The sequence below is a fragment of the Pseudorca crassidens genome, chromosome 16 (genome assembly GCF_039906515.1).
Source record: "Pseudorca crassidens isolate mPseCra1 chromosome 16, mPseCra1.hap1, whole genome shotgun sequence".
Lineage (NCBI taxonomy): Eukaryota > Metazoa > Chordata > Mammalia > Artiodactyla > Delphinidae > Pseudorca > Pseudorca crassidens.
The window spans coordinates 305,213-317,524 of NC_090311.1; the positions used below are offsets into that span (position 1 = coordinate 305,213).

Here is a 12,312-nt window from a genome sequence, read left to right on the forward strand (position 1 = left end):
CCGGCCAATCGCAAGCCTGGAAGACCAGGCGCCGCCCTCGCCTGCTCTGCCCTGAATCGGCACCGGGAGGCCTCAAGCATACGCACTGGCGCTTGCCCAACTGTCTATTCCGCGGTCCGCTCTCGAAGGGATCGGCGCGGGGCGCACTGCGCAGGCGTGCTGAGGGAGCCCCGCCCCCGGCGTGCGTTCCGTCCAATCCAAGCGGAGGCGCCAGACTGAGAGGAAATGGCGGGGCGCTCGGAGCTTTCGAGCGCGAAGCGGGCGGGAGCCGTGGGTCGGGCTGACGAGGCCGGAGGTAGAGCCGGGCGATAGAGGGCTGGGCGGGCAGGGAGCGCACGCGGGCGCCGCTTCGAGTCAGGGCGGACGTGGGGAAAAACGACTTTCGTCCCCTCCGGAAGGGTCTCGGCGGCTCTGCCGGCAGCCGCGAGGACTCACCCACAGGCCCGCGTCCTACATTCACACACCTCTCGCTGGCCTCGTTTGCCCCATCTGCTCCGTTTAAGTAGCGAAAAGTAGGAAGAGGACATCCTTTCGACTTGATGTCACACTCAGATGATAGGAAGACTAGTGGGTAAAGCTTTGCAGTAGCCCATCTGGCACCAATTTTAACATTTAAATTATTTTTCCCCCTTTTTTTTTTTTTCCACCTTCCTAGAGGATCACACAAAACATATAGATGCATGGACTGGATGGTCCCTGTAGCCTGGGTGGTGGTACGAAAACGGGGAGGGAACAGCTAAATCCCATGCAGTTCTCGACTGGTGGGCGTTCACGTTTTTTTCCCACTTTTGACGTAAATGTTGCTTCAGTGTCATTTAACATACCTTTTGCATATTTAACCAAGCATATCTGATGGATACATTCCTAGAAGTGGAACTTGTCTTCAAAATGTTGATGTAGCCAGACTGGCCTCCAAAAGGTTGCATCAGTTTCCACAGTCTGCCAGTTTCCCTACATCATCACAAACACTGGGCCTTATCAGACTTACTAATCTTTACCAACCTGCTAGATGCAACATGTTATTTTCATCTCTTTAATTATGACTGAAGTAGTACGTCTTTTCAAATATTATTAGCCATCTGTGTAGTTTTTGGTTAATTGTTCTCTCCATTTCTCCATTCTTAGGTAGAAATGATTATTTACCTTCTCTATATTGTTTGATTGGTTGGTTGCTTTATTTTTTTTTTAACTTTTTATTATGGATAAATTTAAGCACATACAAAAAAATATACAGGCACATGAAAAGATACTCAACATTGCTAATTATTAGAGAAATGCAAATCAAAACTACAATGAGGCATCACCTCACACTGGTCAAAATGGCCACCATCAAAATGTCTACAAATAATAAATGCTGGAGAGGGTGTGGAGAAAAGGGGACCCTCCTACACGGTTGGTGGGAATATAAACTGGTGCAGCCACTATGGAGAACAGTATGGAGGTTCCTCAAAAAAAAAAAAAACTAAAAATAGAGTTACTGTATTATCCAGCAATCCCATTCCTGGGCATATATCCGGCCAAGACGAAAGCTCTAATTCAAAAAGATACGTGCACCCCAGTGTCATAGCAGCACTGTTTACAGTAGCCAAGATGTGGAAGCAACTTAAATGTCTATTGACAGATGAATGGATAAAGAAGATGTGGTACCTATATACAATGGATTATTACTAAGACATAAAAAGTAAGGAAATAATGCCATTTGTAGCAACATGGATGGACCTAGAGATTATCATACTAAGTGAAGTAAGTCAGAGAAATATATGATATCACTTATATGTGGAATCTAAAACTGGTACAAATTAACTTACTCACAAAACAGAAATAGACTCACAGACACAGAAAAGAAATTTATGGTTGCCAAAGGGGAAAGGGGTGTGGGAGAGTTAAGTTAGGATTGGGATTAACAGATACACACTACTAAATAGAAACAAGGACCTACTCTACAGCACAGGGAACTATATTCAATATCTTGTAATCTATAATGGGAAAGAATCTGAAAAGTATATATATAATATAACCAAATCACTTTGCTGTACACCTGAAACTAAAACACTATTGTAAATCAACTATACTTCAATTTAAAAACTTTTTTTTTTAATATTTACTTATTTATTTATTTGGCTGTGCTGGGTCTTAGTTGCAGCACACGGGATCTTCATTGCAGCATGTGGGATCTTTAGCTGTGGCATATGGGATCACGTTCCCTGACCAGGGATCAGACCCGGGTTCCCTGCATTGGGAGTGCAGAGTCTTAACCACTGGACTAGGAAGTCCTAAAAATATTTTCTTAAGTCAAGAACAAAGTATAATTACCCCATGAACTCATCTTTCAGTTTTAACAGTTATCAGCTCTTGGCCAATCTTGTTTCCTCGTTATCCTCACCCACTCCCTACCACCGACTCCACTGTTTCATTTCGAAGTATCCCAGGCAACATAACATATCATCCATAGATATTGGGTTGGCCAAAAAGTTCGTCCGGATTTTTCCATTAAGATGGTATGGAAAAACCCAGACGAACTTTTTGGCCAACCCAATATTTGCATATATCTCTCTAAAACATAAGCACTCTGCAGAAAAGTAACCACAATAGCATTGTCACATGTGAATAATGGCTACAATAATTCCTTTGTTTCATCAACTATCTAGTCAGTTTTCAAATTTCCTTGATTGTGTCATCACCATTTTAAAAAGCGCTTTCGATTGAATCGAAATCCAAGTATGGTCCATTTATTGAAATTGGTTGATACGTTTCTTTAATCTCTTTTTGTCTGTAAGGGTCTTCCTTTCTCCCTTTTCCCCCAAAATGTATTTAAATTAAAGAAACTGGGTTGTTTTTCCTGTGACGTTTCCCAGTGTGGATGTTACTAATTGCATGCCCATGTGCCACTTAAAATGTTCCGCTCTCCCTGTATTTCCTCTGAATTGGTTATTTAGATTGAGAGGCTTAACAGGTATTAGTGTCATTTTTTTACAAGAATCCTACATTGAATTTTTACATTACATAGCTCATAATATCCAGTTATTTTTATTGTGATGTTAATCCATTAATAATAATTGCCTAGATCTACTAATTCATCAAGGAGTTAAAAATAAGTGCCTATATTGATTATAAGCAAGTTAATATGAAATATTTTACTTGGAGGCTACAGAATAACAATTGTATATAGGAAAGCTATTTATATTTATTTAAATGAGACATCTTATTAGATTTTCTCAGTATTCCTTGTAAGGCTTCTTTGGGTAATATTCTCTAGAAATTTCTAGTTCATTATGCCACCTACTAGTTAACAGTGATTTCTGAATCCTTGTTTCCAGTTTTTAATACCACTTCTTTTTTTTTCTTTCATTATTACATCCTGAGCTTTGGCCAAGCCTTGAACAGTATCAGCAGTAAGAGTGTACCCCTTTCCTTGCCCTGAGTTCTATTAAGGGGAAATCTGTGGTGTCATTTCACCCTTTAGGAAAGTCTGCCCAGGAAGGGCCGGTTCATCCCTTGTGCAGTGTCTCCCTCAGGGCAAGGAGCAGACGCCCCACTCTGGCTGGAGACCTGCCCTCAGGCCACCTCAGTCCCGGCCCAGTGTTATCAGATCCTTCCTCAGGCCTCTCACTCCTACATAATTCTTTTTTTTTTAAATCTTTATTGGAGCCTACATAATTCTTAAATGTTTGGTTTTCTCTCCACAGGGCAGGCCAAGTCCTCACAGAAAATTGAAGACTTGATGGAAATGGTGAAGCAGTTACAGAAAGGTCACGTGTCTCCTCTGTAGCTGGGGCTCAGCCTGAGATTTGGGGTCAGGCAGAAGTGGAATCAATTCCAAGGCCCAAAATTCACCACCTTGGGAAATTAACTCATTTGTTCTCTCTTACTTTTAAAACAATTTTTTGAAGTAAAAATATGAACCCATGATTCAAAATTCAAGTATAAGGGGATAAAGTACAAACGTTTTCCCAAAACTCAGCTGCAGTCCCCTTGCTGGCCGTCCATTTGGTTCCCATGCACTCTGCTGGATCCAGGGTTTCACCTTCCCTCCACCTCACCTCCGCTCCTCTGGCTTGCTCACCAGGCACCTTCCACCCGTGTTCCCACCTTAGGGCAGGCCTTTGTACTGACTGTCTCCCACCCCCACCCAGGGAACAGCAAGGTCTGCCCCCCTCACTTCATTTGGGGCCCTCAAGGGGTCTTGCCATATCTGAAGAAGCACGTCCCACTCCACTTTGTAATCTGTTGCCCCTCCTCTGTTTCTCTTGACTGCACTTAACCACAACCTGACTCAGGTTCTTTATCTGTTCCTGTCTCCCCTCCCCAGAATGTGAGCCCTTGGAGGGCATCCACCTCCCTTCACCTGCCCTGTCATTTTCACTCAACCTCCTTGTTTCCCTGCAGCCGGAAGCCTAGAGCCCAGGATTGAGGTCCTGATTAACCGGATTAATGAGGTCCAGCAAGGTGAGCTCAGGACCTTGGCTTGTCTGCCAGGTGCGGTTGCGTGATTGGCAGGGCCCAGTGCAAAATGAAAACGTAGGGCCCCTTGTTCCAAATTACTGTGTTTTGAAAGAGCAGAGCATTAAACTTAGCATGGGTTGGTCGGGCCCATCTAAATTCAGGTGCTGTACTCACACGTTTATTAACCTGTCCTGCTGTCAACTGAGCCCAACAAGAAAGGCTTGGGCTCTGGAAGCCTTGTTTCCTGCTTCCGGAAACAAGAATCTGGGCCCCTCTAGGTTTGCTTAAAGACAGATGTGAAATGTTTGCAAGGACAGACACTTACACAGTGTTCTGCGGTTTGGCACAGCAAAAAAGAAAGCCAGTGAGGAGCTAGGAGAGGCCCGGACTGTCTGGGAGACCCTGCAGAAGGAACTGGACTCATGTAAGCTTGTGGGGGATGACCCAGAGGTCCCCGCAATGTCATGCATCCTTGAACCCAGTATTCCAATCAGCATCCTTGCCGTGGCCAAGGGCTCCTGCCCCCTCTCCAACCTCAGGTCCTACCAATCTCCCCGCTCCAACTCTGTGGGTGGGAGTGTTCCGGAAACACGCTCCAAGCATACTCTTACCTTAGGGGCTTTGCTAGGAGAGGTTCCCCCAGATAATACAGGTTCCTATTGCCTCACATCATCATTCAGTTCTCAGCTCAAATGTCCCCGTCTCAGAGAGGCCTTCCCCAGTTACCCCACCCAAAGACCGCACTCTGCCCACACCTAGTCACATGGCTCTTACTGCTTGATGTGTTTCTTCGCAGCCCTTATCCAACTTCATGCAATGTGTTTATTTTTCCTCTTCCCTCCATGTAAACGCACTGCCATTCCACAGGGTCCTCACAGCCACCCTTTATCAACTTGAGGGCCCTTTGATGCTTACAGGGAGTATGGGCCCAAGAGGGAAGGGGCTCACCTCAAGGGGTCTACATCTGGGGTTAGGGCTCACCTTGAGGGGTCTACATCTGGGGTTGGGGGTAGGGCTGTACCAGACCACACATGTGACCATGGGCAAGCCCAGTCCCTGAAGGTTCAGTGTGTGGACTCTGATGCCTGAACATGTTACTGCTTTTTCCAGTGAGTGGAGAGAAAGTACGCCTGAAAGAGATCTTGAGCAAAAAGCAAGGTAATTGCAGCTACTCTGTCTCCAGGTTTTTGCCTTTGCCACCCTGCAGAAGCCCACTCTCTCTATAGAAGTAGGAGCCTTTTGAAACCTGAATCACCATGCATCCCTCCTGTGGCTTCCACCAAACATGCAGTAAATGACAGAGTCCCATCAACTCCAGAGATCCCACATGATCTAGCACTTTTACCTCTGCCCAAACCTCATGCCCTGATGGGCTCTCACGGGGCCCTCACTTCCTCTCCCTGCAGAGACCCTGAGGATCCTCCGGCTCCACTGCCAGGAGAAGGAAAGTGAGGCACAGAGGTAAGAGCTTCCCCCTGGCCCCTGCTCAGCGCTGTCCATTCTGGTAGAGAGAGAAAGCAGAGGAAATCGGTCTTAGACCCACAGCTCTCATCTTCTCCCTAAAACGGGGAGGCCAAATGCCGTCTTCCCACCTTGACTCCAGCAGTGGGCAGTAGTGCTAGGAGTACTCATTCACGGGGACGGGCACTCATTTGCTAGAGTGTCAGTTAAATTCCCTCGGCTGGTTTTTATTCTATACCTTCATACTTCCTGCAGGCTGTCTTGGCTGTCTACTCACCTGTCCCTTCATGTAGGCGTCAAGCCAACCATCTGTGCACCAGTCTCTCTCCATTCATCCATTATCCCTCCATCCACCCAACTACTTGTACATCCATGTCTCTACCTCCTGAATCTTTATTTTGCTCATTTTGTGACCAGAGGCCCCAAGCCCCTAGCATACCAACTTTGAAACTGTTTGAGAAATTCACATGAGATTAATATGTGTGTGTGCCTGTACTTGTGACCATGCCCACATTGATCTCCCCAGTCTTCACAATGACATTTCCAGAGGGCATGAGCTCATGCCCCCCTCCCACAAAGTTACAGAGAAGGACCTCAATCTAGAAGGTTAGAACAGACCTCAAGAGAAGGACGCGGAAGCCCCACCCCAGGCCCCTCCTAGGGAGACATTCAGAAAACATGACGGCTGCCTTGCCTCTTGCCAGGAAGCATACCATGCTGCAGGAGTGCAAGGAGCGAATTTCTGCCCTGAACTCCCAGATGGGGCAGGAGAAGAACAAGCAGAGGCAGTTGAGGTAAAGCCCATTGCCCAAGGCCTGGGGGCTGGATGCATTGTAAGTGGGGGGAATGCTAAGAATGGGGGTTAGAAGACGAGCTGGCTGAGCTGAAGCTTGGAGGGTCAAGGAGGCAAAGGTGCTCCCAGCAGAGTGAGGAGCATGGGCGAGCTCTCCCATGTCTCTGCATGAAGACCCCGGCCTGAGCCAGGTTGAGGAGGGGCGTCTCTCAGCCCACGGCCCCTCATCCTGTGTGGTTGGTCCCCAGGTTGGATTTTGAGGAGCAACTGGAGGATCTGATGGGCCAGCATAAGGGCCTCTGGGAATTCCACGTGAGTCACTCGGGGCCACTCCTTCCACCTTCCACATCTTCTCTGGCAGCACCAGCCCAAACCTCGGGGTCATCCTCCAGGCCTCCTTCCTCTCAGTTGCCGCACCCAGTTCCTGAGCAGCCCTGGCAGCCGTGTGTTAGAATCATGCTCAGTCCAGTTCCTCGTCACCCTCACTGCCACCCGGTATTGTCCTCTTCACTGGCCCTGCCCACCCATCCCTGATGCCCTCCCAGGGGCCTTAAGTGGTCAGGAGGAGCCCTGATGAACCAAGGAGGGGTTATCCATCAAGGAGACTCCAGGGTGTGTCTGGGGCCATCGCACACACAGGGCAGATAGTGGGGAACCAGGCAGGCCGGTGTTTGCCACCTGGGGATCCCAAACAAGAAAACAGAATGAATGTCAGGACGGAAGGGCTGAGTGCGGTCACAGAGCGGGAAGAGAAGGAGCTGCAGGGCTGGGCTGGTAACTGACTCTCCAGAGAACAGCCTCGATTTGTGGTGTTTGCAGGATGCCCTGTAGCGAATACCCCAGGGCTGATTTCAAACCTTGCAGAATTCCTGAACACTAACCCTCACGAGCCTCCCCAGCATAGCACCACAGGTGTCTGGGGTGAAACAGCTCCAGGTGGACAGAATGGCCAATGGAAAGGCCCTGAGGCTGGGCCATGCCTGGCATGCATGGAGGGCCAGAGCAGCAGGAAGTAAGGCATGCAGAGTAAAGACCAGATCCAGATCGGCTTCTCTGAGGCACATGGGAGGAAGCCAGGAGATGTGGACAGGCTGCATTTCTACCCCTCAGAAGCCAGAGCAGCTGGCCCTGGAGATCGCCGCCCTGGACAGCAGCAAGGAGAAGCTGCTCAAGGAAGGTGAGGCCTGGAGAATGGGGATGCCCTGCCCTGCCCTGCCCTGCCCTGCCACTGTCCCTTCCTGCTGCAGAAAAGCTGGTGGAGGCAAAGCTGGAGGATGTGAAGCATCGTCTGTGCTCCCAGTTCGGAGCCAAGGGCTGCTCGGCAATCACTGAGGGGCTCTTCCTGCGCAGCCAGGAAGCAGCAGCTGTGGTGTAAGAGAGGGACGGTGCGGGGGGGCGGCGGGGAGGGAGAGGTGCTGCCATCACTGACGCCCACCCTCAGGCATCTGTTTGAGGAGGAGAACAAGAAGGCCGGGGAGTTCCTGGAGGCTGCTGCCCAGCGCCAGGAGCAGCTGCAGCAGAAGTGCCGGCAGCTGCAGCAGCAGAGGCAGAGGTAGGCGTGGTCCCCAAGGGGAAGGTGGCTAAGGGAGTCTCTGCTCCCTCCTAGACTCTGTCACTTGGTCTCTTTACAATCCTTCCCTTCTCCCCCTACCCTCCTACCCTACCCCCCTACCCCTTTTTGTCCAGGCTGAAGGAGGAGCTGGAAAAGCTTGGAGTGCAGGTCCCTGCTCAAGGCCAGAGCAATCAAGAGGAGGGGGCTGGCCCAGGAGAAGCTGTGAGTCCTGGCATCTGGGTCAGGGAGCAGAGACAGCTTATGAAAGGAGCTCTGGGTGGGCAGGCAAGGAGGGGTTCTGCAGAGAGCTCAGAAGATGGTCTTCAGGGAAGGGCATTCCCAAAGGGACACAGCCAAGGCAAAGGTGCAGAAGCTGGCAGCAGTGGGGTGAGGAAGGGCAGGACCCAGGGAGGGTGTGGGCATGGGGATGTGAGGAGACTCCCACGTCACACTCTGACCTCCCGCAGGCCAATCCCAAGCCCCTTGGAGTCAGTGAGGAGAAAGACCCAGAGCCGCCCACTAAGCAGAGCCTGATGCCCTCCTAGGCAAGGAGGAGCCACCCTGCACTACAGCTTATGCCCTGCACTGGAGCTTATGGGCTTCAGGAAATAAAGGCACCATATTAACACAACTGCCTCAGCTGAGTCTGTGTTAGGTGGGGGGTTGTCCATCCCAAGACCCCTGGCACCTGAGACTGAGTGAAGCCTTGGCCACACTCTGCCTCTTGGCTTCAGCCAGAGTCCCACAGCAGGCACTCAATAAGTGCTTCCCTCACCTCACAGTCTCTGGTCTGCTCATCTCTAGGACTTGACATGTTCTGGGTCCCCAGGCAGAGGGATGCAAGACTGAGACCCTCTCACAATAGGCCCAGGGGTTCTGAAAACCCAGCCTGTGATAGTTTCTTCCATTCCTTATTCAGGCCTAGACCACAGAGTCTCAGAAATCCCAACAAGGACCAAGGGTCCTCAGCCAGTCAGTTCCATGCCCACAGCCCCCACTGATTCGCTGAGAAAAAGAAATGTAATTGGAGCCTAAATGTAATTTGTGCCTGCATAGGCACAAAACCTGTACCTGAGACACTTGTCACAAGAACATAATATGTTAGAAATCCTCAGTGTCGTGGAAGTCAGTCACCTAGGACAGTTGGTGCTTAGGGCATGTTTCAAATCCACTGGAGTGCATCACCCAAGCCAGGGCAATGATGGGAGTCAAAGTCTGTGTTCTTGGGTCAAAAGACAGTGAATTCAGTACGTACAAAGAGATTCCTTCTCTTGAACGGCTCCCCCATCCAGGTAGGACAGTGACACAGTCGGGCAGACAAACCTCAACAACTCTCATTTCTGAATATATACATATATATATATATATATATATATATCCATTTCTGTAACTGGTCGTGGAATCACAGCCGGTATTTATATCCATCTTCACCTTCTTCCACCACCCATTCTGCTTCCCCTTTGCCTTCATCAAGCAACTCAGCCGTCTGTGCCTTTTTACCCGGTGGAGTGACCAAAACCTTTATTCCTGAAGGATCTGGGCCATCAGTACTCTTGCTGGATTGGATTGTTATCGTTTTTCATTGGCATTAATCACAGGGCGTGGTCATACTCAAAGAAACCCTAAGGTATCTCCTGTATCACAGACATGGTTTCCCTACCTGCACTGACGAGAAGTCCAGTTTCCCTGTGGTAGTCAGGCTCAGTGATCAGTCACACCAGCCAGCACAGGGACTCCTTTGCCTGTTGATTCACAGGCATGAGAAGCCCAAGGGGGCTGAGCGGCGGTCTTAACTTCCCGTTCAGTGGAATCATTATTGTATCTCCTAGTGGAGGCATTCCTCCCTCTGGGACTAAGGCCTCTAGGCCAGTGGAATATACAGTTGGGGGAACAGGAAGCAAAACTTTTCCAGCTGATCGCTAGGGACAACAGTGAATGTTACCACTCCCATTTCCACCCCATGATTTTTGGACCTTAGAGTGCTGGCCATGGGAGACAGCACCATATATTAGACACTGATTCAGAACATATGCAACCTTCTGGAGAACCCTGTCCCAGCCCTGCAAGGTATTGCCACCTAGCTGGTATTGTAACTGAGTCTTCAAAAGACCATTCCACCATTCTATCAAGCCAGCTGCTTCAGGATGGCAGGAGCATGGTAAGACCAGTGAATTCCATCACAACTTGGGCCCACTGCATAACTCTTTTTTGTTGTTAAGGGAACTCTTCAATCAGAAGTAATGCTGTGTATGAGACCATGATAGTGAATAGGAATTCTTAACTCTGCAGATGGCAGTTTGGGCCGAAGCATTGTGTACAGGGAAGGCAAATCCACATCCACATTTAACCCTACCCTCATTCCTTCTGGGGTAGCAGGCATTACTGATATTAACCGAGGCACATAGTTCACTTCTCAGAATACACCATGTTAGACTCTTTAAAAAGGCCTTCAATAGCACTTTTATCTTCCTGATAGGTTCTTGATAGCCGATTCAACTGAGAGACATGATGGTCTCCTCAGACAGTTTTTCAAATTCCACTCCAGCAAATGGACACCTTATATGGGTCTCTGTCTTGTCCCAGGCCTTAATCGCTTAATTCAAAGCCCCTTGTGAAACCATACCCTGTAATTTACAAGGTCCATGTAGTAGAAACAAAATGATACACCAAGAACACCAGGGAAACCACAGATAGGGAAACAACCTGCTGATGCACAGGCACATTGAGGGACTAGGGTGACTGATAGTGAACGTTAGATGCCACGAGCCAAAAATTCGGCCCCTGCTACACACCAAACACCCTGAATTTGCACATATGACACATGAAGAGCAGAGCAGTACTGCCTGGGCAGAGAACTCAATACTGCCATTGAAACTTACACGTACTTTTCACCAATCATTTCTGAGCTCCCTGCCCCTCTTTCTCCCTCTTTCCAAGATAAATACACCACTTTGCCTCCTGTCTCCTTGCTTGGCCACCCTGCAATAAAGCCTTTTTTTTTCCTGCAAAAGACTTGTCTCAATATTTGGTCTTTTCTATTGTGTAGCAGGAAACGAGCCCACACGCTTGGTTACAAATTTGCTGACATCTCCATGTACTCCAGGACTGTTCTCACAGGCAGTGTGGACTACGGAAAAGATAAATAGAAAACTCCACTTAGTAAATGAAATTCACATTTGGAGATAATAAAATCAAAACCATATTCCATAAGGATAAAACCAGAACACCTCTACCTGTTACTGATACGTGCTGGAGGAAAATCGACATCAAATGACAAAAGCCAGCCAAGTGAGCTGTAACCACTCTGCTGGATGTCTCCTTACTGTCAGTCTGGGTGTTTTCATTGGTTTGCAAACCAGAGTCCCAAACCTTCCAAGGAAGCCATGGTTTAAACCAACATGGTGAATGCAGGCCGACATGCCATCACTTTTGACTAATACAAGTTTTACAACCCAAAGACTGCAGGCTAGCCTGTCACCATCCAAACCAACAGCTGAGGCAAAGGGACCTAGAAATTGGCCAAATTAGAGGGCCTGTCTAGAGGGTAATGCCAAAGCTCCACAGCCACAGATATTTTAATTGTCAACCGGACACCCTGCTAACAACATACACCCAAATCAGGCCATATGACTTAAACCTATTTGCAACAGAATCCAACTCATCACCCATCTGGGAAAAACCTTGGAGAGTTAAAACCTCAGATCTGGCCATCTTTAATGGAGCCTTTAACTGCGCCAGTTGAGTGCCGGCACTTTGGTTCATGATGACAGCATCACAGGTGCCAACATCACCTTGGCTACCTGTGCACCCACGGCCCCTTAACTTAAAAGATATTTGCAAGTCAAGCTCCCAGGCCCAACGCTGCCTTCAAATTAGACAAGTTGTTCAGCATCTTTATAATGCCAAAGAGTCAGAAAAATAAGACTCATACCACTCCAAGTGGGTGTCCACTTGAAAAGGATACCCCAGTCTCACATTCTAGACAATATTGCTCTATCCAGGAGCTCAGTGTTGGAGATGACATCGCCCCCTGAGGTGGAGACAACTCTGTCCTGGACACTAA

General features: G+C 48.5%; 1 protein-coding gene across 1 annotated transcript; it reads left to right on the plus strand.

Annotated features, from left to right (window-relative positions):
• The first annotated feature begins 225 nt into the window (after positions 1 to 225).
• SYCE1 (synaptonemal complex central element protein 1) lies at positions 226 to 8,840 on the plus strand. Its single transcript, XM_067708847.1, has 13 exons — positions 226 to 295; positions 3,687 to 3,749; positions 4,387 to 4,446; positions 4,793 to 4,867; positions 5,554 to 5,601; positions 5,850 to 5,904; positions 6,609 to 6,698; positions 6,946 to 7,009; positions 7,808 to 7,874; positions 7,945 to 8,068; positions 8,139 to 8,249; positions 8,384 to 8,471; positions 8,717 to 8,840. The coding sequence occupies exons 1-13, from the start codon at positions 226 to 228 to the stop codon at positions 8,792 to 8,794; spliced, it is 993 nt and encodes a 330-aa protein (XP_067564948.1). The 3' UTR covers positions 8,795 to 8,840.
• Positions 8,841 to 12,312: the final 3,472 nt, after the last annotated feature.

Bases quoted from the DNA above. Each gene is read 5' to 3' on its own strand.
- SYCE1 (XM_067708847.1), top strand. From the start codon at position 226: ATGGCGGGGCGCTCGGAGCTTTCGAGCGCGAAGCGGGCGGGAGCCGTG. The intron at 296-3,686 runs GTAGAGCCGGGC...TTCTCTCCACAG, and splicing joins TCGGGCTGACGAGGCCGGAG to GGCAGGCCAAGTCCTCACAG. The intron at 5,905-6,608 runs GTAAGAGCTTCC...GCCTCTTGCCAG, and splicing joins AAGGAAAGTGAGGCACAGAG to GAAGCATACCATGCTGCAGG.